This window comes from Chanos chanos, chromosome 1 (assembly GCF_902362185.1).
Source record: "Chanos chanos chromosome 1, fChaCha1.1, whole genome shotgun sequence".
Taxonomy (NCBI): Eukaryota; Metazoa; Chordata; class Actinopteri; order Gonorynchiformes; family Chanidae; genus Chanos; species Chanos chanos.
This window is the reverse complement of record NC_044495.1, coordinates 40962359-40990139: the sequence shown is the minus strand read 5'-3', so window position 1 is coordinate 40990139 and position 27781 is coordinate 40962359. Positions and strand designations below refer to the sequence as shown.

Genomic DNA, 27781 nt, shown 5'->3' with positions numbered 1-27781 from the left:
TTGCCTTTGTTTCGGCAATTTCCTCTATATTTTGCTAAAGCGTGACAAAATCCCTCCGGTAACTCTGGTAACAAGTTTATCGAAAGAGAGCACCATGCGCTATTGAAGTTGAGAGTAGCGAAGCTGTTCAAAAATGTTATGTATTTTCACCACCACACCACCAGATGGCGTGCGAATATGTGCCCCGATTCGGGGAGGTGGGGGGGGGGCATCGCTCGGAGACATCGGTCGCTGACTGGAATGCTAGTGGGTACGGCGGTATAAGCTGTCTAAAACGGCCTCGAATAAAACCCTCAGATATTTGCACTTACCAGCATTACACAGCCTTCGTCTTTTAATCGGTAAGATAATGCTGTCAGCTTCTCCATAATTTGTTTTAGGTTATTTGTAATTATTAGGGATGTTATTACTCGTTGCAAATGTAAACAGTACACTTGGTCAGTGCAGGTCGGTCATTCCTACTCCGAAAAAAGAAACGAGAAAAAAATACATAATTGCGCATACAAGATCCCCGATTCATGCGATGTTATCAATGTAAAAATGATTTAAATGCGTGTGAGTGTCTTTCCCCGTCGTTTTTACCATACTAATATTGCATGGGAATGGTACAGAACGCACCAACGCTGCGTTTTCACAGATTAAATTATTTTATTAAGTGAGGGGTGGGGACTGTCCTTGCAGAGCGCTAGCCGACTGAAATTGTGACAGATGGCATTTGCGATATAGAGATGTCGTCTCACCTTACGTGTGCATGTGTTTATTAGTGTGGCGCAGCTAGTAGGATTAATATGACGATCTTTTGTGCGTCATTTTCGAGTTAGGTAGTGTGTATATCACTTTACTGGCCTTGTGTGAGAGTCTAAACCTTGTAGTAGACTTGAAGAGAGTTCTAAACACCTGGATGGATGTCAGAGAGAGAATTATCTATGTTTGTTCACCATTACTGTGATAATTACAAAGGATGTAATGTGTGCTGTGTAGATAAACATGACATAGATTTGTAATACCCAATCTGTAATTATAATATCGATTTCGTTGTCTGTCTGTCTACCATTTCAACCTCCTTACCTCTCCGTTTTTCAAGAGACGGTTTATATATTAGAAAATACAGTGATTAAAGGATCGATTTTATGGTTCAACCTGAGAACGTAAAGGTCCTAGGGCAGCCGAACACGCTTGTTTAGTAACACAGTGTCTGACGCGGTCAGAGAGATCCCGCGGATAAGCGCTACAGCCCTTTTCATGGATCTCAATTTGGACGCTTAGTTCCTTTGATGGACTGAGCGACGGGCCTCAAGGTCTGCTATAACTAATCCTTCTAAAAGAGAAATGCAATTTTTTTGGGTGGTGTATTGGAATGAGTCTATCACCAAGTGGTTATTAATTGATAAATTGTACATACTCACGAATCACGTATAAGCAGTGAAAACCTCCGGGCTAGTCTGTAGACGTCTTTAGTCTGTAGAAGTCTTTAGTCTGTAGAAGTAATCGACCCTGGCTTGGCTTTGTTATGCCAGTTATGAGCTTTGTCATATAGAAGAAGATGTTCACGGATGTTCATGGGGACAATAGAAACACTTAACTCTGAGTTTGTCTGACCTGAAGAATGGGATGCAGTCATTCATAGGCATTTCTTAATTGGTTTGTATTCTTCTTGTAAAACTCAAATGTTCGGTAATGATCGAAGACATATGTGGTTTACCATTTGGGATGAAGACAGTGGTGAACATGTTGGAACTCCTAAACACGTTTTTTTTTGTTTTGTTTTGTTTTTTGAGGGAATAAGACAAACTGTTCCACATTTCCTTTAATCAGGTTGATTGTATTGGTCTTCAGAACGGCATGTGAAGCTGTTTTTTGCTCAGTCATTCTGCAGAAGTTCCCCATCCATTTACTAACTTGATTCCAGTGTGAGGAATTCAGCAGTTGTTACCGTGGGTTGTCAACAGAGGGTGATATAGCCTTTGCGTTGTTGTGTTTTAAGTTAATTATTATTTGCACTTCAGTTAATAAGTCATAGCTGAAGTGAGCCTCTTATTAATTCTTGTGTATTTAAGTCCTGCTAGACCAGATTTGGTTGTCATTTGTTGCTGAGTCTTCAGTTTGTTTACTCCTGTGTTTACTTTTGAGATGAGGTCAAATTTACTTTCATCCTTTATTCTGTGATTTCTCCACAACTGGGTCTGTCTTGTCTACTGGATTTATTGTGTTATCCATGCTGGTTCAGCGGTTAGAGCACAGTGCTCTCACCTACAAGTGTCACAGTCGTGGTTGTGTTTCTATTTTTTTCCTTGTGTTTCTAGTGTTTTCCCTGTCCCTTGTGTCTCCTGTGCTCCCCCTGTTGCGTGTGTGTTTGTCCTTGCGTGGGCGTGGCGCTCCCGATTACCGATCAGCCAGTGCACATGCAACCCATCAGCTCAGTCTACTCTGCTGCATATATACCCTGGTTTTCCCTCCACTCACCTTCAGTTCATTGCCTCAGCCAGTTTGGCAGAGCTTGTCTTTCAGCTGTTAGAATCGTGCATTCTAACTAATCTCTTGTTTGTTAGTGATTGTACTAATTTCTGTCTCCTGACATTTAGGATCACTCTCTCTTGCCTGCTTGCCTGCCTGCCTGCCTGCCTGCCTGCCTGCTTCTCGCCTGTCTTCCTTGTCCTCAGCCTCGCTCCCCGCCCTGCCTGTGCCCTCTGCCATCCAATCACTGCGTCCGGTCTCCGCTCCTCTGCCTCGTCTTCATCGCCGCCCGCTACCTCCCTGCGTCCTCAGCCTGCCAGTGGACATTTCGACCTGCATTCTTCTCCATTAACCAAATCTACAGTAAAGCTAACCTCTTGAATTACAACACTGACCCTGAGCTCTGCATTTGGGTTCTCTCTGTTGGCTGCAACAACAAGTCCTGCGCTTGATTCCTGAGTAGGCATCCAAAATGTATCGAGTAGAACACAGTGTCTGATGTACTGCACTGATGTATTTGAGAAATCGTGGCAACAGGTTCATTACAGTGAGGTGGATATTGTAATGGGTTTGAAATGTGAAGTGGGTTGAATTTGAAGAATTGGCTTGTGTGTGTGTGTTTTTTTTTTTGTTCTAGCATGAGGATGTTTTACACGTGTGGTCCCAACGAGGCGATGGTGGTGTCGGGTAAGTCCATTTCAGTCTGAGGGAAAAAAAACAGTTAAAACACACACAGAGAGACATGGGCAACAGGGCGACAAACTGGAGGACAGTGCAGTTACATGTCATCTTAAAGCACCTCCTAGGCTAGCTAAGCCCATTATCTTAACCCTGTACTGCATCCTGTAACTCCCAGGTAACAAACTCTATTTTAGCTTGTTTAAAGAAAATAAGACATTCCATTTCTTTGGTAAACCCTTGATCAGAAGTGGAAACCCAAATACTAACCAATGAACTTGCAAGAAAAATGGTCACATGCCCCACAGGTTGCTATTTGCTTCCTCTTTTGACACATGTGCACATGTCACATGGGGCCATATTTACTCTCACGAGAAATGCATTTTTCACTAATTTTCCTCCAGGTAATCATTTACAAAAAAATAATCGACCTTCACTGGTGTGTAAAGATGTATTTTCAAAAACTTCACATGACATATCAATGTGTGTGTCATAGGAAATTACAAAAAACTGCATGTTGCCCTGAAGTAACATTATGCCATAATGGAATCACATAAGGCATACTATGTACAGTAAGCACAGTAAGTAACGTATATTATATTTGTAAGGAACAGAGTTAGAATTATCATCAAAATGTATTTCCCATGAATAGGACTTTTGTAATGCATACAAAAGAACATGCAATTCACATATTAATATTTTACAATCATATTTAATATATAATTATGTATATATATGGCATATATATTATATATATGCGTGTATATGAAATTGGTAATGCATTAAAAAACAGGTAAATCTGTTTGTTCAAGTGTTTGGTTAAAGAAATTGATGTTTAAAATAAATATTTTTCCTTTTTGCATGAAAATATCAATTGTTTCATTTTCATTTTTCATTTTTTTCATCTTCATATTTTGATCATAACTGCATAATGTTGCTTTGAGGTAACCGACCCTAAAAATATATAGAAAATTTAAAAATCATGAAAATGTATATTGATACTGTTAAAGTGTCCTAGTTTAAGCAGAAAAAACATTACAAATATTTTTTTACCCATGTATATCATAATGCATGCAGTAGAGGGCAACATAATGTGTGTGTCTGTGTGTGTGTGAAAGGATTCTGCTAAAGTTGATTGATTTGTACAAGTTCTCATTGATTTGTTTCTGTTTGCATGCATGCCCCTGTGTGTGTGTGTGTGTGTGTGTGTGTGTGTTTGTTTGTGTGTGTGTGTTTTTGTGTGTTTGCTTGTTTGTGTGTGTGTGTGTGTGTGTGTGTGTGTTTGCTTGTTTGTGTGTGTGTGTGTGTGTGTGTGTGTGTGTGTGTGTTTGCTTGTTTGTATGTGTGTGTGTGTTTGCTTGTTTGTATGTGTGTGTGTGTGTGTGTGTGTGTGTGTGACAGGATTATGCCGTTCTCCTCCTCTTATGGTCTCCGGTGGGATGGTCTTTGTGATTCCCTGTGTTCAGCAGATCCAGAGGTATCAGCCCCACATCTTCTCTCTCTCACACAACAGACACCAAACATCAGGACTAAACCCCAAACATCAGGACTAAACCCCGAGTATCAGGGTTTAGTCTTGCATGTGGGATCAGTAGTTCATGTGTATGATCTGATGATGATTATTAGTTTGAGTGTTCCTTGTATAGGGAAACATGGTATATTGGTTTCTTTGTTGGTTTTGTTTATGGGGACAGAGTTAAGCTGATTACCTGTTTGTGAAGACACGGTTTATTAGTTCATGTGATGCTGTTTGTGTCTGGAGACAGGGTTTGTTGGTTCATGTTGACACAGTAGTTGATGTGTTGTCATAGTAATGTCAGCCTGTCTGTGTCGTCTCAGGATCTCGTTGAACACTCTGACTCTGAATGTGAAGAGTGATAAAGTGTACACCAGACACGGAGTCCCCATCTCTGTCACCGGCATTGCCCAGGTAGGCTCCCCTCCATCCCTCTCTCTGTTTCTCTCTCTCTCTCATATATCCAGAGAGTGTTTTTCACAAAATGAATTGGCTGTCTGCCTCTACACTGTACTATGCTTGTGATATAATCTAGTTCCGTTCCACTCAAATGTACCTCACAGTCCATCTAATGCTCTGTGTCATACAGCTAATGCACTTTACAGAAGAATATGTTCACTGTACACAGGAATATGTTCAGTGTATTCTAGGCGCAGTGGACGGGAGGATGTTCAGTGTATTCTAGGCACAGTGGACAGGAGGATGTTCAGTGTATTCTAGGCACAGTGGACAGGAGGATGTTCAGTGTATTCTAGGCACAGTGAACGGGAGGATGTTCAGTGTATTCTAGGCACAGTGGACAGGAGGATGTTCAATGTATTGTAGTCACAGTGGACGGGAGGATGTTCAGTGTATTCTAGGCGCAGTGGACGGGAGGATGTTCAGTGTATTGTAGTCACAGTGGACAGGAGGATGTTCAGTGTATTCTAGGCGCAGTGGACGGGAGGATGTTCAGTGTATTGTAGTCACAGTGGACAGGAGGATGTTCAGTGTATTCTAGGCACAGTGGACGGGAGGATGTTCAGTGTGTTGTAGTCACAGTGGACAGGAGGATGTTCAGTGTGTTGTAGGTACAGTGAACGGGAGGATGTTCAGTGTATTGTAGTCACAGTGGACAGGAGGATGTTCAGTGTATTGTAGTCACAGTGGACAGGAGGATGTTCAGTGTATTCTAGTCACAGTGGACAGGAGGATGTTCAGTGTATTCTAGGCACAGTGGACGGGAGGATGTTCAGTGTATTCTAGGCGCAGTGAACGGGAGGATGTTCAGTGTGTTGAGGTCCTGATGAGCTGTGTGGTGTCTGCCTCCAGGTGAAGATCCAGGGCCAGAATAAGCAGATGTTGGCCGCAGCCTGTCAGATGTTTTTGGGCAAGTCAGAGGGCGAGATCGCCCATATCGCCCTAGAGACCCTGGAGGGACATCAGAGGGCAATCATCGCCCATCTGACTGTAGAGGTGTGTGTGCCTTATGCTCTGTCTACTCACACGTCGACCTTTAAACAAATGCGGTTTCTTCCACACTTGTGTATACGTCATACAGACTGTACATATTCTGTGCACACATGACCCTCAAACTGTTCTCACACACCCTGTATGTATTGACACAGTCTACGCAAACTGCCATAACACAAACTGGACTGTCCACAGAGACCTTACCATATGTTTACACACCTCAGACAAACTGATATTCAACGTACACTGCAAAGTTTAGTTTCAGCTTTAGTGGCCACCCTGTAATTGCCTTTTTACGGTATCTATGCTGACTCGCACATCAAACTCAAACTGCCCCTTCTTCACATGTCATATGGATGTTAACACGCCTCACACAAACTTACAGTCTGACTCCACTGTCCCCATACATAACATAGATGTTTACACACTCCATACAGTCTCACACCACACACTCTAACTCCACTGTCCTCATACATCACATAGACGTTCACACACTCCACACAGACTCACACCACATACTCTAACTCCACTGTCCTCATACATCACATAGACGTTCACACACTCCACACAGACTCACACCACATACTCTAACTCCACTGTCCTCATACATCACATAGATGTTCACACACTCCACACAGACTCACACCACATACTCTAACTCCACTGTCCTCATACATCACATAGATGTTCACACACTCCACACAGACTCACACCACACACACAATACATTTACCTGAAACTACTTCAATAAGTCAGTCAAGTGTGAATGGCATGAAATTGTATTCCTTCAAGCACTAAGGCCTATCGGCCAAAAGACATTATCGTCACTTGAGAGTTTTAACATGATAAGCACAAATCAAATCTGATGTGTGATATCCCAGAGTGTCCCCTCCCCCGGTCATTTTCTACTCCTGCTTTGTTTGTGACCTGTAGGAGATCTATAAGGACCGTAAGAAGTTCTCTGAGCAGGTGTTTAAGGTGGCCTCTTCTGACCTGGTCAACATGGGTATTAGCGTGGTTAGCTACACGCTGAAAGATGTTCACGACGACCAGGTAATGTCGCGTTCGTTTTTTTGTGATTTATACCTTGATTTACAGTCTGATCTTACAACTGCTGTGGGCCACTGAATTACAAAAACAACACATCTGTCTCACTCTCCCTTTCTGTCTTTCTCATGATCTCTCTCTCTCTCTCTCTCAGGATTACCTTCACTCCCTGGGGAAGGCCCGAACAGCCCAAGTTCAGAAAGATGCTCGTATTGGTGAAGCCCTGAACAAAAGAGACGCTGTAATCAGGGTGAGACATTCTTTCTCCTCTTCTCTCCTTTCCCCTCCTCTCCTCCCCTCTGCCTTTTCTACTCTCTTATCATCAGTTTATCTCATCCTCTTTATCAGGTCTCAGGTTAGTTTTATATTCTGGTTGAGACTTTTCTTCCCTTCACTGTTCAACTGTTTACACCCACACATGTGCACGCGCGCACACCTACACCCACATAAATGCACACAAACAGCCACACAATAAATACACACACAAACCCCCACACAAATAAATATATATATATGTGACAACTCAAAGTAATCTGTCTGTCTCCTCTGACTGCTGGTCTGTGTGACTGTGTGTCTGTAGGAAGCCCATGCGATGCAGGAGAAGGTGTCTGCTCAGTATATGAATGAGATTGAAATGGCCAAGGCTCAGAGAGATTACGAACTGAAGAAAGCTGCCTACGACATAGAGGTCAACACCAAAAGGGCGGAGTCTGAGATGGCCTATCAGCTGCAGGTGGGATCATTGTATCAGGTTCTCTCAAAACACTGAAACACAAACAAAGCTACATTTATGATCTGTAATTCAAGAAACATTCTTTACAGAAGATTACACTGATACAGACAGGTGTATGCAACAAATATACACAATATATAATAATATTTACTCAGTATACACGCGTCTATATGTAATACATATATGTGTGTGTGTACGCATGCATAGATGCCTGGTATGGTGTGAGTGAGTTTCTAATGACCTGACCTTTGACCTGTGGACTAGGTGGCGAAGACGAAGCAGCGTATAGAGGAGGAGAAGATGCAGGTGCAGGTGGTGGAGAGGACTCAGCAGATCACCCTTCAGGAACAGGAGATCGCGCGCAGGGAGAGGGAGCTGGAGGCAAAGGTCAAGAAACCCGCGGACGCCGAGCGCTACCGTCTGGAGAAGCTGGCCGAAGCCGAGCGGTAGGCCTCCCTTACACTGCTCCTCCTGCGGAATTTAAATTTACTGTGGAACCTTTTGCTTGTTTTTTTGATGTCAGGATACTGAGTCCTTTGTGTTTGTCCTTCTCTCTCTCTCTCTCTCATACAGTCTCCAGTTAATTATGGAGGCGGAGGCTGAGGCGGAGGCCATCAGGGTAAGTAATCACACGGGTAATTTTGGGGAGGTGGTGTTAGGTAATGTTCAGTAGGGTGAGGTAGATCATGTTGGGTAGGTTGTGTTAGGTAGTGTTCAGTAATTTAAGGTAAAAAAAATTGTTGAGTAGTTTGGCAAATTGCGTAATCTGTAATGTTCAGTAAGTTGAGGTGGATAGCTCTGGGTATGTTGTGTTAGGTAGATTATGTTTGCACTGAACTTTTTCAGCAAGTTGTATCACCTGAAATTTTATTCAGTTCTTTTGTATAAAAACCAGTATGCTGTAGCACAGTGTTTTAGCACAGTGTTTTAGCAGTGTTTTAGTTTATTTTCATAGATCATATACTCTTTTCATAGATTATGTAAGAGGTAAGGAGATCATCTTCTCTAAGCTCATGTTGACAGTTTTCTAGTACTATACAATACTTACCCAAAAAAAAACCCCAACAAAAAAACCCCACAAATAAACCAGAGAGAATGCGGAAAGAGACTGTTCTGTCTGGAGTGAATGGATGATTGACAGTGTGTTGGTAGATCATTTTCAGGCTGTAATTTTCCCCCTCCCAGGTCAGAGGGGAGGCTGAGGCCTATGCTGTGGAGGCCAAAGGTCGTGCAGAGGCAGAGCAGATGGCTAAGAAAGCAGAGGCCTTCCAGCAGTACAAAGAGGGTGCCATGGTGGACATGCTACTGGAGAAACTGCCACTGGTCAGAGACAGACACACCACAGCTCTGCACCAGACCACACGCACGCGCACACACACACACACATACATATACATATGCACACGCACATATACACACATATACACACACACACACATACCTACACACACAGACCCAGCACAACACTACACTACACAACACAACACAGGCTTGACTTTTCATGTACAGGTCATGGTAAAGTGTACACACAGAGTCTTTCACTTGGAAAGCAACTGACAATGTATTAATGTAAAGTATGTATCCATCTAGAGAAGAAGACATCTTAGGTCTTACAAAGGATCACACAGTTCATCCTGCTCCCTCTAAGCTTTATGTTACACCACCATTTATCTGTCATTCATTTCATCAGTAATGTGATGTTGAGTTTTTTGAAAGGCGTGTATGAATTAAAGTGCTTTAGTGTTCAGGTCCTAACCTTGCTTTCTTGGTTCTTCACCAGATGGCGGAGGAGATCAGTAAGCCACTCTCGGCCGCTCAGAAGGTTACTATGGTTTCCAGCGGAGGCTCAGAGGTGGGCGCGGCCAAACTGACTGGAGAAGTGCTGGACATTATGACTCGGCTGCCAGACACCATAGAGAAACTTACTGGAGTCAGCATCTCTCAGGTTAGACCTGTTCCAAAACACACACACGTACACATGTACGCACACTCTCCCACACATTTATACACACACACACACACACATGTGTGCACACATACACACATACTCTCCCACACATTTATACACACACACACACACACATATGTGCACACATACACACATACTCTCCCACACATTTATACATACACACACTCTCTCTCTCTCTCTCATCTTTCAAATTCCAGGAGTTACTATATTTCAGGTTAAAGCTATTCTTGCACAAACATCCAAGATTCTCTCTCTGCCACTGTGTCTCTCATTCACCTGCATGACTAGAATCAACATCTCTCAGGTTAACGGTGTTCCAACTCCAACACACACACACACACACACACACACTTTGATATCAGTAGAATCAGCATTTCAGGCAGTGCTGTGCCAACACATTTTCTTTCTTTCTTTCTTTCTTTCTTTCTTTCTCTCTCTCTCTCTCTCTCTCTCTCTCTCTCTCTCTCTCTCTCTCATGACTGGAGTCAGTACCCCTGATATCTCAGTTGTTCCAGCACAAGCATCCAACTGACTCTTCCAAACCTTCTCCCTTTCTTTATTTCTCATGCACTCACATCTCTCAGCTTAGAGCTTTTCCAACATAAACATACCCACACACTCTTACTTTCTCTGTTTTTCTCTCTCTCTCTCTTTCTCTCAAACACACACGCTCACACACAGCTGGCACCAGCCTGCTTCAGGCTGTGAGTGTATACCTTCACCAAGGCACAAACTCACTCACACTTAACTTACCTTAACTTACCTTAACTTAAACTTACTTACTTTATCTCTCAAAGGAAACATAACATACAAACTCCCTCATACTTACCTTAACTTAAACTTACTTACTTTATCTCTCAAAGGACACATGGCATGCAAACTCACTCACACTTACCTTACCTTAACTTAAACTTACTTTATCTCTCAAAGGAAACATAACATACAAACTCACTCACAAACACAGTTTATCTCTCAAAAGAGACATGGTGAGCAGTCTAGAGAAGCTGTTTATTCTGGACCTGTATGGTGAGCAGTCTAGAGAAACTGTTTATTCTGGACCTGTATGGTGAGCAGTCTAGAGAAACACCTGATTATTCTGGACCTGTATGGTGAGCAGTCTAGAGAAACTGTTTATTCTGGACCTGTATGGTGAGCAGTCTAGAGAAACACCTGATTATTCTGGACCTGTATGGTGAGCAGTCTAGAGAAACACCTGATTATTCTGGACCTGTATGGTGAGCAGTCTAGAGAAACACCTGTTTATTCTGGACCTGTATGGTGAGCAGTCTAGAGAAACACCTGTTTATTCTGGACCTGTATGGTGAGCAGTCTAGAGAAACACCTGATTATTCTGGACCTGTATGGTGAGCAGTCTAGAGAAACTGTTTATTCTGGACCTGTATGGTGAGCAGTCTAGAGAAACACCTGATTATTCTGGACCTGTATGGTGAGCAGTCTAGAGAAACACCTGATTATTCTGGACCTGTATGGTGAGCAGTCTAGAGAAACACTTGTTTATTCTGGACCTGTATGGTGAGCAGTCTAGAGAAACACCTGTTTATTCTGGACCTGTGTGCTTGTCTTTTGCTCTTAGTCTTGTGCTTTGAATGGGGTAAATTTATTCAGAATCGAACTGTTGATATTACATTAACGTTTCTTTTTCTCTCTCTCTCTCTCTCTGCAGGCGGCACATACAGACTAAATACCACTCTCCACACCTTTACACCAGTCTGTGTGTGACTGACGGCCTTATCTCTCTCTCTCTCTCTTTGTGTCTGTCTCTCCATGTTTACCTTATATAATCGCTGTGTAACCATTCTCCCCAGAACTGATCATCACGAAGTCTGTGTCCCTCTCCTGTGTGTTGCCTCTGTATGTAATTCTTCTGTCTCTCTTTCTTTTCTTTCACCTCTCTCTGCATATCTCTGTCCCACTCACTATGTGCTGTGTTCTTTTCTCCTCTTTCTCACTGTTTCTACTTTCTCTTACCCTGTGCCTGTCCTCCTTTGTGTCTTACAGTCTCTCTCTGTCTCTGTCTCTGTCTGTCTGTGTGCCCTTATTACCTCAACCCACTGCCTTGCTGCCAAACCCAAAGTGCATTTTTACATCCATTTCTAAGCTCATGACCCTGTAGCTTTTGACACTATATATATATAGCAAACATCAGCATTCATACAGGATTAAGCTGATAAACTATAGATGATAGTCTTGGAAGTTTTGAAAGGTGTTTGGGAAAAGAAACACCCCACTGTTCTCTAAGAGAGTCTTCATTCAGCCAGCTGGGTTTGAGTGCTGGGATAACTGGAGGTATTTAGCTGGGATGTAAAAAATGGCAGCTTTTTTTTTTTTTTAGCTACTCTGCAGTAGTGTCCAGTCAAAAAAAGTGCCAGTTTTTGGTCTCCTTACGAGAGCTTGGAAAGTGTTTCACATGCTGTGCTTAGAGATGCAGTCAGACTGCTATAGTAATCTGTTCTTCGTGGAATAACCGTCAAGTCAAAATGTGTTTTGTATCGACATGGTCAACACAGCTGTCATCCTTTCTCTGTCTCCAAACACTGTCTGTGATAACTTAAAAACAAAGTAGGCTGCTATAAGAGGTGGTTGACGGTATGCCACTAATGTGTCATTTGCTTATTTAGAGTACATGACATCTAATCACCCGATATGATCATTTTCCCCCTTAATCAGTGGGTAATTTGTGTTTGTGGCCAGTGTGTATTTTATCTGCAAGTACCCAAGTGTACACTGCACACTGATACAATCAGTTAATCGTGTGCTCTGATGTTGATACTGAAATTACATTTTAGATGCAATTCTATGCTGCTGCTCTGCGCAGTGAAACAGATCGTTTTGCTGTGAGGAAGTCTTGGTCATATGAAGTTTGTACGCTTTCAGCAAACTCTTTAGCATTACTAACAAATTCTCTAGTGTTCACATTTCACACTTAAATAATCCTGTACCTTAAAACAGCTCTGTAAATTGGGGTTTTATTCATTCTACTGAAGGTTTTATCTAACACTTTAATTCAACATTTGCCTCCTTCTGGCTATAAACAAATGAATTGGGTTAAGCCGCAAGAGGAACTAGCCAGATTGTGGCCTCATAAACCACCATTTTTTCCACTGTCAGCATGCTAATTTTAAAAGGGAGAACTTGGGTAAGAGTTTTTAAAGAAATGATGGATGTCTTTTTTAAACATGGATGTATTGAAGGTGATGGGGAAAGAAATGCAGGTTAAGTACTGAAGTTGTCGGAGTCCTAAGGGAATGGAGGATAAACCGAGTCGGGAGAATGAGCGTGTCACAGAGACAGCCAAATGAAAGCCATCGAGTGGGCCACGCCTGTCCTGTCACATTCGTCTTACTAGGTTTTTCTGCTCTAAATTGGTTCCTTTGTGTTTTAAGAACTAAGTGTGTTCACACTAGAAGCGGAAGTGTTTTCTAATACTGTTTTTCATTTTTATTCACGTCCTCATAATCTAATATTTTATTGTAACCTGTAATTAAAACCAACGCGTAGTGAATTCATTGCTTAAACGCTGCATGATTTCCCCCTAAACACTTCCCCCTAAACTCCTCAGTGTGGTTAACAGTACAGCAACAACTAGATCCATAAAACCAAATTATTTCACACATTTCCAGTGGAGTCATTACTTTGAAACGATGCTGTTTTGCTGAGGTTGTGCCTAAATTTATTTCTTTTATCATGTTCGTTTACTGGTGACTGTCATGTCGTGTTCCACTGTATTTTATGTTTTTTTCTTTTCACACAAGTTACCTCATTAAATGGTACCATATATATTTATGTGCATACACACACACACACACACTGGGAGGAATTTCTAAAAGAAATGTATTGATAGATGGTGTTCAAATGACTATCGAAGAAAAAACATGTCCTGTTTTTTTCACACTGTTAATGTTTCTGTTTTTCGTGGTATTTTAAGGACACTCTTTCCTGACATGAGTTTTGTAGCATTAAATGATTTACTGTATTTGCACATTGTGTAGATCAGTGGTTCTCAACTCCAGGTCTGAGGGCCCCTGTCCTGCACGTCTTTGTTTGAACTCCTCTGAGCTCAGGACTGACACACCTGATTCCATTGATCAGTTAATCATCCAGCCCTTGATTGGTTCAATTAACTGTAATAATGAAGAGTTAAAACAAAGATGTGCAGTACAGGGGGCCCTCAGGACTGGAGCAGAGAACCACTGTTGTAGATGACACTGTATGACATTTAAACCTCTATACCACTGTAGTAGAGAAAGGAAAATAATAAGGCCATTGCATTTCACTTCCATGCTGAGAAGCAGATGTGCCCCACTGTGGCCTCCTGTCTGCTTCAGTTGTAACACTGTAGGGAACATTAGTCTGTGAGGGCTTTGAATGCGACTGTACTGAAATGTTAGACCGGTGACAAATGTTCCTGTATTTCTAAATGTGCAAGAGATAGTCTGTTATCGCCTGAAGAGGTATTCAGGGGAAATAGTCTTTCCCTCTGTATAGGTGGATGATGTCTATGTAGACTTGTTTTTATCCTGTGCTGCAAAGCCACTCTGTGTGTCACTTTAAGTTTGATATGAGTTTGTATTTTGAAGGATATGCACTCTGTTCATGCCATATAAAGGTGAATTCTTCAGTCACACTCTGTCCTGTCATTTCATTGGACTTGTGATAGTATGTGGAGGAGCCCACAGAAGCAAATCTGGTCTGTGTCTGTGTCTGTCAGCGGCGTTCCCTTCGTGTCTTGCCATTCCCCAACCAAACAGCCAAAAAGAAAAGAAATAAAACTTTCAACTCAGCAAATTGAAATAGAAATGTCTCCCCAAATACAACAAGGAAGAAAACTTAGCTGATAAAAATGGCTTTGTCCAGTGGTAACACCACATGACTTCATAGGCTAGTGAAGACTTAGCACATTAAACAAAACAGGAAACGCTAACAGCAAGCTATTTGAATGAGACAAATATGACTGTATAACACACACAGAGATACAAAGCAGTAAAGTGCTCCCAACTGATTCCGTTTTAAGTTTTATTGTTCATATAAGGAGAAACAGTTACTTCAGATGAATGTGTGTCTGTCTATACAGCAAAGTCAGCTTAGAGTAGTTAATAATAGTAATAGGATCAACAGTAATGACATTAATAAGAATATCGAGAGCTGTGTTATTTCCAAAGACACATAATGAGATACAACAAGGATTATACATGGAGAAAACTAGCCAATCACTTGTCTGCTCATTGAAGGTGATCAAGTGATCGGCTAACAGCAAACATGTCATCGTTCTGTGTTCTGTTCTCTACTGTTACAATTTTTTTTTTCAATTCAATTTTTTTTCTCTTGAAGTCTTGTTTTAACAGGAGCAGAAAGACAATCAGTCCCTTTTTGAATGAAAAAACTCCTTCTCTATATATGTACAGGATTACAATTAACTTCTACTTGATAATGAGGTTAATGGTGGTAATTGCATAACAAAAATAACAGTTAACGTAGTAAGTGTTGGTAATACAGGTTTAAAAAACCTACTAAATAGTACCTGGTAATCAAATCACTGTTCCATATTCATCTTTTCCCCCCACTGAGCCACTAAAATCCTCTCCTAAGGGAGGGCCTGGCAAATACAAAATGATATTGTTCTTCCATAAAAAAAAAAAAAATCTGACAGCACTCTTTTCAGATGTTTTCACAAAGTCATTCCCTCCATGCCTCCCTCTACTCCTTAACACCTTCCTTCACAACCCCCAACCCCACCCCCCCTCCCCAAAAACACACACGCCCCCTCGCACACATACAGACATTAGAAAAATTACATACAGACAGATGATATAATGACTGAAAAGAAAAATGCTGGAAAAAAAACGAGTAAAAGAATAAAACGTTAAGTGCCACCGCGTGTAAATCCGTAAGCCTCGTCTTCCGTTTTCTCCTCTGACCGGTTAGTGCATTCTTTAAAAACCGCTCTCTCTGTCTCTGTTCCTTCTGAGTCCCACGTACATACAGGTCACTCAAACCCACTGTCAAAACCAGCAGAGCACTGCCAGAAGGCTGGCAGAATTTTCTAGAAAGCTGTTGTCGACAGCAAAAATTGAGTCCGCACACCCTGTATTTAGTTCCAAGGCCGTAAATTAAAATTGCAACGGCAACCTTTTCAGCTCAGCTGCTTTCCATCAGACTGAATTTGTGTGTGTGTGTTAAGAACAATGATGGGTATTTAAGCTCCAAAGGCCATTTGTGACACATCTTAATTTCTGTCTGGGGAACTTAATACAATGTTTTTTTCCCCTCTCTTGCAGCGCACGCCTGAGAATGTGCTGGGTGTGTGCGCGCGCGTGTCCATAAATGGTTTGTGAATAATGAACATGACTGAAGTGTTTTACCAAGTGACATTGTAATCATGCGGTGTGACCGATTCCCGCTGAGGCCTGCTACCTTTATCCCTCTCCTGTGTTGTGCTCTGTCTGTGTTAGCAACAGTTACACCAAACCTACTACAGCCCAGGGTTAGGAACGTTTATAACATGAAAATCAAATTTAAAAAAAAATAAGGAGCTAAAAAGAAAAAGTCAGTGTCCTCTTGAAACGTGTGCCAATGTTAATGAGGTAACAAAGGCAGTACTGTGGGACTTGAAGAATATTTCTTTCTCAAGTGGACTGTAGTCAAAGTAAACCTGCACATAACCTAGATCTTATCTAGTTAAAATTCAGCTCTTTGCCTTCATAATAAAAAATGATCATTACTTTGCTATTTATTGAGGCCGTCATATTACTAGTCGGTTCACATTTCTGTTTCAAATGATATTTGGGATACATTTTATTTGATGTTATACCATATGCAATCCGTTGATGTATATTCCACATACTACACAAATCAAAATATCTCCACTATGTGTCTCTATGGAAACGGTTGAAAAGCAGAGAGTATTGAGAGTTTGTGGAAACTGGTGTGTTCCGTACCCCAGCCTTCTGACACAGCTGTGCAGAGTTTTTGACAGAGAGTTATCGGGTCTCATCTTTGACCTGTCCTTCCATTGTTTCTCTTGCCTACATTTGGGCTTTTGTTTTAATCCTCTCCCACCCCAAGGCAGTGTAGTTTTTTTTACACATAGTCCATCTACACATCTCTCCTCCTTCTTTCCTTACCCCAACCTTCCCTCATTCACAGCACCTCTTATGAGTTCATGTGTTCCACCTGGATGGCGGAGGTGGACACAGTCAGACAGAGGTCTTTATGGGCAGACAGGTCGGCCACGCTGACCGGTTTATACTGGATCTCTCCGGCCGACACTGTCTTGTACTGGTGCAGGTCGAAGGGGCAGGGCACGCCCTCCGTGGGGGGGTAACTGCCCTGGGGATTGGGGTTGGGTTGGCTCTGCGGCTGAGCTCCAGCTCCTCCCCCAGCTCCCGCCCCGGCTCCACCGCTGCCCCTCCCACGGCCTCGACCACGCCCACTGCCTCCGCTGCCGGGTGCCTGGGCGGGGTTCTGACCCTGCTGGGCCTGCTGGGCAGCCACTGCCGCTGCTACGGTGAGAGGATCAGGGTTGTGTTTCCGCATGTGTTTCATCAGGTACGTCTCCTGTGTGAGAGTCAGAGAGAGGCAGTGTGTGAGAGAGGGGTGGACCATGTTGTAGAATCAAAACTGCATTTTCTTCACTCTAATTCAAAATCGCTGAAAAATTAAACACTTTTCAGCTATAAAAGGACTTAGTGTGGTTGCTGTTGAGTGACATATTCATTTGTCTCTCTGGGCTCACACCGCATCATTGAGTACGAGTTTACAAAAACACTGTTCAAACAGGACTGAGTTAACACTGAGATTGCAGGAGATGGAACAGAGAGATGTCAGTCTGTGGGCCCTAGTGCCTTCCAGGCTCCGCCCACTAATATTATGACATCAGCCACTGTGATGACATACTGCTTCTTTCACATTTCCCTCTTCTAGCTTTTCCAAGTCACGGAATGTGACTGGAGCACCACATTTGATCTTAATGGGACCTTCTGGAAACATGTAGAGAAGTACAGAATTGTCCCTGCTAAAGGGCCCTCTCTCCTATAAGATGTCCTGACTAAAGAGCTGACCAGACTCAGGGCATTACTGGTGTTACTGGTTGAGATTGGTTCTTACAGAGGTGTACGCTCGGTTGCAGAGGCCGCAGGAATACAGCTTGGCGTGTTTAACTGTGTGCGTGGTCAGGTGGACCTCCAGGCTGGCGGCGTCTGTGTATCCGCGGTTACAGTTGTGGCATTTGTATGGTTTGTCCTTGTTGTGCTGTCGGCGATGAGACTAAAAGGAAGGTCAAGACAAGGTCGTGAGTGGGTCAGACGTTCATCAGTGAGATCTTGTTATGATTCTGCCTAATCTCCTGAAGGTCACAGAGATACATAGAGGTCAGAACAGTGCAGTATCTCTGTCCAGTCAGCTACATACAGTGCTTCACAGCAGAGCTGGAGTCCTGTAAGGTCCCGCAAGGTCCCGCAAAAAAACAGTCCTTAAAAGCTGTGCGAGTCAAATAATGTGGCTGGTTTTCTGAATTCACAATTAATTCGCAAAAATCAGGGGATGCTTGACGCCGTATATATTTACTCCACTTACAAAATGTTTTTATGAAGAGTGAAATACTGTCTCAGTATCTCTTTAAGCCTGAAACAATATCTGTTAGGATTAAAATGGCAATTCTCTGAATGAATACTCTGGTTAGAGTAAGACTGCCATGTCAGAGTCTGAATGAATAATCTGGTTAGAGTCTAAATGAATACTCTGGTTAGAGTAAGACTGCCGCGTTAGAGTCTGAATGAATAGTCTGGTTAAAGTAAGACTGCCGCGTTAGAGTCTGAATGAATAGTCTGGTTAGAGTCTGAATGAATAGTCCGGTTAGAGTCTGAATGAATACTCTGGTTAGAGTAAGACTGCCGTGTTAGAGTCTGAATGAATACTCTGGTTAGAGTAAGACTGCCGTGTTAGAGTCTGAATGAATACTCTGGTTAGAGTAAGACTGCCGTGTTAGAGTCTGAATGAATAGTCTGGTTAGAGTAAGACTGCTGTGTCAGAGTCTGAATGAATACTCTGGTTAGAGTCTGAATGAATACTCTGGTTAGAGTAAGACTGCTGTGTCAGAGTCTGAATGAATACTCTGGTTAGAGTAAGACTGCTGTGTCAGAGTCTGAATGAATAGTCTGGTTAGAGTCTGAATGAATACTCTGGTTAGAGTCTGAATGAATACTCTGGTTAGAGTCTGAATGAATACTCTGGTTAGAGTCTGAATGAATACTCTGGTTAGAGTCTGAATGAATACTCTGGTTAGAGTCTGAATGAATACTCTGGTTAGAGTAAGACTGCTGTGTCAGAGTCTGAATGAATACTCTGGTTAGAGTAAGACTGCTGTGTCAGAGTCTGAATGAATACTCTGGTTAGAGTCTGAATGAATACTCTGGTTAGAGTCTGAATGAATACTCTGGTTAGAGTCTGAATGAATACTCTGGTTAGAGTCTGAATGAATACTCTGGTTAGAGTCTGAATGAATACTCTGGTTAGAGTAAGACTGCTGTGTTAGAGTCTGAATGAATAGTCTGGTTAGAGTAAGACTGCTGTGTTAGAGTCTGAATGAATACTCTGGTTAGAGTCTGAATGAATACTCTGGTTAGAGTCTGAATGAATACTCTGGTTAGAGTCTGAATGAATACTCTGGTTAGAGTCTGAATGAATACTCTGGTTAGAGTCTGAATGAATACTCTGGTTAGAGTCTGAATGAATACTCTGGTTAGAGTAAGACTGCTGTGTTAGAGTCTGAATGAATAGTCTGGTTAGAGTAAGACTGCCGTGTTAGAGTCTGAATGAATACTCTGGTTAGAGTCTGAATGAATAGTCTGGTTAGAGTAAGACTGCTGTGTTAGAGTCTGAATGAATACTCTGGTTAGAGTAAGACTGCTGCGTTAGAGTCTGAATGAATAATCTGGTTAGAGTCTAAATGAATACTCTGGTTAGAGTCTGAATGAATACTCTGGTTAGAGTCTGAATGAATACTCTGGTTAGAGTCTGAATGAATACTCTGGTTAGAGTAAGACTGCTGTGTTAGAGTCTAAATGAATACTCTGGTTAGAGTCTGAATGAATACTCTGGTTAGAGTAAGACTGCCGTGTTAGAGTCTGAATGAATACTCTGGTTAGAGTAAGACTGCTGTGTCAGAGTCTGAATGAATAGTCTGGTTAGAGTAAGACTGCTGTGTCAGAGTCTGAATGAATAATCTGGTTAGAGTCTAAATGAATAGTCTGGTTAGAGTCTGAATGAATACTCTGGTTAGAGTCTGAATGAATACTCTGGTTAGAGTCTGAATGAATACTCTGGTTAGAGTAAGACTGCTGTGTTAGAGTCTGGGTGTGTACCTGGAGGTTGGAGAGTTGAGTGAATGCTTTCTCACATCCCGGGTGAATGCACTTATACGGCCGGTCACCAGTGTGGATCCTACAGAGGAAAAAGAGGCAATAAAACACAGCTGCCGCACACCATTTCACACCCTAAAAATGACACAACTAATGTCACAGAGAGAGACCAGCATACATCCCATGTAAACACAATCTAAAGAAAAAACAACAACAAAAAAGCAAAACTAAAAACAAAAATGTGACAGGACGTCACAACCATCATACCGGAATTTCTCCTGCTGTACAAAAGGACTCTCATAAAACGACAGTAAAAACGAACAACACGAGGAGAAGAAAAAGTGAGTGTTTCTTTCTCAAACGAGTCTCTGTTGAGGCCCATGGGTTGAATACTGGGAGGTTGAATACTGGGAGGTTGAATACTGGGACGTGAAATGGGAGTGGCAGCGATGGAGCGGCAGAGCGACACACAGGACTGGGAGAAAAAAGGAGGTAGGGTGGGTGGGAGAAAAAAGGAGGTGGGGTGGGTGGGAGAAATGTAAGGAGAGAGAGGGAGAGGAACGGCGGCTGTACGGCTGCTAACTGTCCCTGCTCGTTACCTGTGATGCTGCTGTAAATGACTGAGCTGTCTGAAGGTTTTCTGGCAGTAGGAGCAGGTGTACGGCTTGGCTCCGCTGTGGATGCGGATGTGCTGGGCCAGGTAGCTGGAGTTGGCGAACGACTTGGAGCAGTGAGGACACTTGTGCGGCTTGGATTCTGTGTGGTTTCTAACAAGGGGTTGGGGAAGGGTTTGGGGGTGGGGTTGGGTGGGATCAGGAGGGGAGGGGGTCAGGGGGGAGAGAGAGAGGGAGGTAGAGAGAGAGAGAAAACAAAAAGAGAGAGAGAGATTTATAAATAAAAATCAGTTATGGCCTGAATATCAAATCATAGTCGTCATTATTGTTAGGAGAGATGCTCTCTGTTGCCATCTGTTGCTGTGTCCTTTTACTGTGTCTGGGTTTCCAAACGCAGCACACAAACACAAGGCACAGTCATTCTGTTCTCTCTCTCTCTCTCTCTCTGTGTCTCTCTCTTTCTCTATCACTCTCTGTCCCTAGCTAAGGATGTGTATTAGGGTGCACGAGTGATGTAAGATGACAGTTCACTACAGGTGTCTCTCTCCTACTGATGAGGTGAGATGAAGGATGGATGAAATGATATGTTAGATAAAGAGGAGACAGCACGGAAAGAACGCCAGCTACGTCCAACAGGTTGTCAAGTCCCATCTCAAATGAGATTTGGGCAGTAATGAGGGAGCTGGGCAAAGAGACGCCATGGAGACAAACATATGAAAGATGGAGAAGTCAGTTAGAGGTCAAAGTCAACAAGACTTAGGTGACAAACAGGAAAAACAACATGTGTGTAGTACAGTGGCTACATCAGACCAGTACAGAAAAGAGATGGAAATGGTATAGAAATTAGTTTTTCAAAGGTGAGACATGTTGAGACAAAAACAAGACAGAAGGAGACAAACAGTTAAACAGTTAGACGACAGTTAAAAATAAGACACAAATCATCAGACTAAATAACCATAAAAGTGAAACTGAAAAGTCAATGAAGGGTAAGTTAAAAAAACAGCCAATTAAAAAAAAATAAGAATAGAAAAAGGTTAAGGTGGACGAGAGTATAATGAGACAACCAGAGACATCCAAGAAACAGTTGGTGAAAGAATCAGAAACAGAGCACAGGAGACTGACAGATTTAGTGGTATGGAAGACTGACCAACAGACAGAACAAGAGGTGTGTGAGACAGAAAGACAGAGTGTGAAGTGTGTGAGACAGAAAGACAGAACGTGAAGTGTGTGAGACAGAAAGACAGAACGTGAAGTGTGTGAGACAGAAAGACAGAACAAGAAGTGTGTGAGATGGAAAGGCAGAATGAGAAGTGTGTGAGACAGAAAGACAAAATGAAAAGTGTGTGATATTAGCAGACAGAGTGAAAGGTGTATAGGTGTAGACAGAATGAGAGGTATATGACATTTACAAGGTGTGTGAGATTAACAGAACGAGAGGCGGACGAGATTAACAGGCAGAATGAGAGGTGCATGAGATTAACTGGCAGAATGAGAGGTGCGTGAGATTATCTGGCAGAATGAGAAGCGTACGAGGTTAACAGGCAGAGTGAGAGGTGAGTGTGGAATTAAAAACAGAATGAGAGGTATGCAAGATTAACAAAATGAATAGGGGGTATATAGAATTGGGAGAAATTTTGTAATGTAGAGGTGCGAAAGATGAATCAGTGAACTTGTTGTCAAGAGTATGTAAAAACTGCCTCACTCTGAAGAGCATTCTCTAATCCACTTCCTCTGTCTGGTAGCCTGTCAAGTGTGTGTGTGTGTGTGTGTGTCTGTACATGCATCCATACTACTCACAAGAAGCAGGGACTTAAATGAAATGGAAACACTTAAGGCAGGGGTGTCAAAATCCTGTCCTGGAGGGCCAGGGTCCCGCCGACATTTGTTTTCACCTCTTAATTACCTGTTGGTTTACACTGAAAACAGGTGTGCATGCTCTTCAGCCAATCAGAGATTGTGTTTAGTTGGTCGACAAGAAAAACAACAGGACCATGGCCCTCCAGGACTGGATTTGACATCCTCGACTTAAGGGATAAGAAAAGGGTGGGAAGGAGGCACATTGGCAAAGATTTAAGAAAAGAAAAAGAGCAAAAGAATAAAATAAACAAAATCCCCTTACGACACACAACAAATTTCAACACACACACACACACACACACACCCCACACCCATCATCAGTCAGTCCTTTGATAAAATTAGCAAATGTAAAATTTCCTACTTTGTTTAGAACGCTCTGTAATGTCAGCAGCATTCTAGAAAGTTCTGTCCGAGTTCAGTAAGTTTAGGCGTAATACACTTGTTTTGATCACAAACTGCTGATTTCCCTCAGGTACAAGTCTTTCACTGACACAGCCCTAGCTTCACTCAGAAACACACACACACACACTCATTGACGCGGGTGCAGCAGGGATGGTGTAAGTACCGCGTGTGCTGCTGTAAATGACTGAGCTGTCTGAAGGTTTTCTGGCAGTAGGAGCAGGTGTACGGCTTGGCTCCGCTGTGGATGCGGATGTGCTGGGCCAGGTAGCTGGAGTTGGCGAACGACTTGGAGCAGTGAGGACACTTGTGCGGCTTGGCCTCTGTGTGCGACTTGGCGTGGATCTGCATGTCTGACTTACTGAAGAACGTCACGGCACACATCCGGCACCTGGAACATCAGGCAGTGAAAGACGAATGAGTTAGTAAAAAAACAACAAAAAAAATGACATGGAAAAGAGTGACGTGAAACTAGTAGAGACAACAGATCTATAGAAGTCAATTCAACTTAATATTTAATATATTTATTTTATTTATTTATTGTCGTTATAAAGCTACACACAGGGAAAAAACCATAAGAAAAGAAATCACACTGAAAGTGAAGCAGGAAAAGAGAACAGTGATACCTGTAGGATTTATTTCCATCTTTGCCTGTGTGGTCATCCTCATCATTAGACAGATCATACGGATCAGTATTGTGATGCTTTAAAGACAAAGACACAATCAATAAGATTAATTCACCAAATACAACTTACATTTAACATTGATATCATACATTCATTTTTAAACATATAAATGTTTTAATTATAACATATGGTATTATAATTAAAACACACACATTAACGGTCAGATAGTTGAGGCGCCCGACTGCCCTTCCACTTAAAAATGTTCGGCTTTGGCGACGTACCACTGCTTGTCAATGTTACTGCAGGGACGGTGACCAATCAGACAGGAAGAGAGGCGGACTACATTAACATGTCTGTTAATCTCTCAAAAACTGTGTCAACAGTGTCTGATCACCCCAAACTATTTGACTGGATCTATTTGATATGTCCCGATTACCATATTCTACCAGTGAAGAATAAGGCATGGAAAAACAAAGATTTGGCATTTGTTATGTCTGTTAAGGAGTTTTAAAAACTAATTTACTTCACATTTGGCTACTGATGCTAGCATAGATAGATTAATTGTATTTCGTCCAGTATTTATTGGGGAATAATTAGTTGATTAGCTTACTATCTAGTATAGCTGGTGAGGATATTTTTTATTGAACTAAATGGAAAAGCTAAATACATCATGGCCCTCCCCTCCACTAGCCAGAAACCGTTCGTCAGCGTACACTATTATATACCTAGCTATGCGGCGCGCCTTTTTTTAGTGTTCTGCCTGAAGGGCCACTCACACAGTGACAACAGTCGTCTCTATCCCCTGATTTTCCTTTAGATCTCGTCAAGCTAAAACGGAGGTCAAGTATTCTCTACGCCTAAATGTACACGTAAAAACACGTAGTCTCTCAGATGTATGCCTACGTGAAGAGAGGACACTCACATCTGTCACATATGTAAGTCTGTCATTCTCACTTCAGCTGGAAAATAATACATCTGCCCTGTTCCACTACTACAGTTCTGAAGAGCTGTTTTTCCTTGTTAATCACAGCCATTCAATTCCTTTTCTGGAAAAGCTAACGGCAGTAAAACTGCTGGGCCACATACAATTAAATTCATCTGTCTTAGAGAACTGTACTGTGGCTTCTCTGGAACTACTAACAAAGAGGCACATAAAATTGGCAAGATGTCTGAAAATATGGAGAGGTGTCCTGGCCATACTGCAAAGCCTACAATAAGGGGATCACGGAGCAGGTGAGACTTTCAGCTTTATATGAGAGATGAATGAGTTTCGCTTTGCTCATACATTCATGAGAGAACTGAAAAAAGAAGTCACACAGCATAACAGTTATGGTCTGTGACAATGTCTGAACGTTTGTAATGACCTTCTTACATTCTACCATCTTCCCTCACCATGCTGAACGATCAGAAAGGAGAGAAAAGCCAACCTGCTGGATGCCTAAAACACCTTACCTGTCCTCCAGCGGCCAGGTGTGCGAGAATCAATGCATCGCTTCCGGTCGGCAGGGTGTGGGTTGTCACAGCACCAGCCCTGGGCATCATGGACTTCTTCTTCCGGCCTCGTTTAGAGGGCGTCGGCATGACGACAGCTGGAGGGACACTGCCATCCTCTTTTTTGTCTGGATAAAATGGAAAATGAGACAGAGAACAAGGCAGAGAGAGAGAGTGTTTGGAGGATAAAGGGGAGGAGCATCTCTTTGACTGCACAGACATCCCATAAGCCTCTATTCCAGATTAATACCCTTTATAAAAACCAAATTCCATTCAAAAGCGAGACCCAGTTTGAGTAAGTTAATGTCATTCTACTTTATCCTAAGAAGTACAAAAAAATGAACTCAGTTTTGTTTGAGAACAAAGAAAATAATTCTCTCAGGAAACAGTCACGTTTTCCATTTGGAATTAGCCACACCTCTCTCCACCAAAAATGAAATGAATGTAACTGATGTAAAATAAATGTAAAGAGAGTACAAATACTCCTATAAAGACACCTTTGAATTATTATCATGTGGTTTACCACAGGCCAAATGCACGGCCCCTATCCGGAGAGGAAATTCCGGTACGTAGTCAAGCGCTTACGAGGGAAAAAATAAAATCAGCTTTGCATGGTACTGCAAGTTTTTAAATAATGTATGTAGTCATATTAATTATGTATCTCAGCACACTTTCATCTCTCTCCCTCTCTTTTTCTCCTCTTAAGACAAAGGGCCGGGTGAGGGAGTTCATCATTAGAAGAGAATTCAGCCAAACTAACGCTGGTCCACAAACATCTAACTCACTCAGGCTAACGCTAGTCTACACTCACTCATTAGTGTAGTCTAAGCCACCTATCCTGATTAGGGTCGTGGGGAGCCTATCCCAGCGCTCATAGGGGCCAGTCCATCGCAGGGACACAGACACACAGACAAACACACTCACACACACATTCATACCTAGGGGCAATTTAGTGTCTCCAATTCACCTAACCTTGATGGCTTTGGACTGTGGGAAGCTCCCGGAGGAAACCCACGCAGACATGGGGAGAACATGCAAACTCCACACAGAAAGGACCCTGACCAACCCGTCGGGAATTGAACCCAAGACCTTCTTGCTGTGAGGCGACAGCGCTACCCACTGTGCCACCGTGCCGTCCCGCTAGTCTACAGAGACACCATAAAGCACTGTAGCACTGAAATACTTCACCACAAAGCTCAACACACCACATTACATGCCACATGCTACAGCAGCACAAAACATCCAAAAATAATACACCAATGACACATTCTCTCACCCTGACCATGCAGCACATTACATTACTATTAAACAAACACGTTTAAGACATGGCTTCAGCACACAATATGAACCCAAAGTCTGAGAACATGTTGACCAGATAAATGCTTTACCAGTCCTCCCCCATAAAAAAAACCCCCAAACAAACAAAACACAAATAAACAAACATCAAAAACAAAACAAAAAACTCCACTCAAACCGCAAACGTTTCAAACATTACCATTGCTAAATCTATCTGCTTTCATTGGTCCCTTCTCTTAAATATGCTAGTGTGTATTTTTAACTAGTATTTTTGGGGGCTTGTATGCCAGTAAACAAATTCTGGATAAATCTATTTCATTCAGCTTGGATTATTTAAAACATTTTCCTCCTCAGCTTCCCTGAAATCGCTTTACCTCTACATAAGAAAGACAAATATTTTAACACTCATTTACATGTTCATTAAAAAAATGATATATATAACCATGTTTCTCTCTTATGTAGTAATTTCACCTTGTATAAAGCGACAGCTGAAAAAAAAGGGCCTTAAAGAAAACTCAGTCCTTATCCTCCACTCTCTACAATCTTCAGGATCATCCTTACATCCCCAGCGCATCAAACGTGGAATCACTCCACAGAAGAGTTGATAACTCACAGACTATCAACTCTAGTACTGTTCAACTCAGAGGCATGTTATCTGTGTGTTTACGTGTGTGTGTCTGTGTGTGCGCGTGTCGTTGGCCTTGGCGAGGGCACAGGACAGATATGAGAGCAATGTGGAACTATAAGTGTCCACTGCCAGCTGGTGGCCGGCAGCTGTGGTCTATATCCGGACCAGTCTTTACACAGCTATAGTGCTGATCCCACACATTCAGATACACGCTGGGTAACCGGGTCACGGTCAATTCTGAACTCGACTGACCACGGATAACTGGTAAATTCCAATTCACTTGTTAGAATATGAAATGGGGTTGGAATTCACATCATTCTGGAGGAGGTACAATTGAAACTGAACTAGAAATTAAAGGAAAGAGAGAATTCAGTTTAAGGAAATTCAGTGACATTCCACAAACAATAGGTTTTCACAGTCATCGCTGACAAGTTCTCTGACATTATTAAACATATAAATTACACATCATTAAATAAAATAAATTAATTCAGTATGTTAGACTACTTTATACAAACTTATTTTATGCCCTTTTCAGTGAAGTGGACAGAAAACTCTATTACATGCTACAAGGGGGAAGAATGAATTTGATTTTAATGAAAAATAACTTAATTTGTAGAGAAAATCAAGTTTGAATAATCTGAACTT

At 42.2% G+C, this 27781-nt stretch overlaps 2 protein-coding genes across 2 annotated transcripts in view; one reads left to right on the top strand and one right to left on the bottom strand.

Annotated features, from left to right (window-relative positions):
* Positions 1-252: 252 nt before the first annotated feature.
* On the top strand, positions 253-16840 carry flot1a (flotillin 1a). Its single transcript, XM_030791779.1, has 13 exons — positions 253-341; positions 3092-3141; positions 4534-4609; positions 4972-5062; positions 5960-6103; positions 7034-7153; positions 7302-7397; positions 7728-7880; positions 8145-8326; positions 8454-8499; positions 9066-9203; positions 9661-9852; positions 16811-16840. The coding sequence occupies exons 2-13, from the start codon at positions 3093-3095 to the stop codon at positions 16838-16840; spliced, it is 1317 nt and encodes a 438-aa protein (XP_030647639.1). The 5' UTR covers positions 253-341; position 3092.
* The window catches only part of znf384a (zinc finger protein 384 a), a 16620-nt gene continuing 4479 nt past the window's right edge, over positions 15641-27781 (bottom strand). Inside the window, exons 5-11 of the mRNA XM_030784231.1 lie at positions 25174-25340; positions 23722-23798; positions 23262-23486; positions 20825-20992; positions 20229-20307; positions 17974-18132; positions 15641-17424 (exon numbers count right to left, since the gene is read on the bottom strand). Of these exons, the coding sequence (XP_030640091.1) occupies positions 17020-17424; positions 17974-18132; positions 20229-20307; positions 20825-20992; positions 23262-23486; positions 23722-23798; positions 25174-25340 (1280 nt within the window). The 3' untranslated portion in view covers positions 15641-17019. The remainder of the gene's footprint in view (positions 17425-17973; positions 18133-20228; positions 20308-20824; positions 20993-23261; positions 23487-23721; positions 23799-25173; positions 25341-27781) is intronic.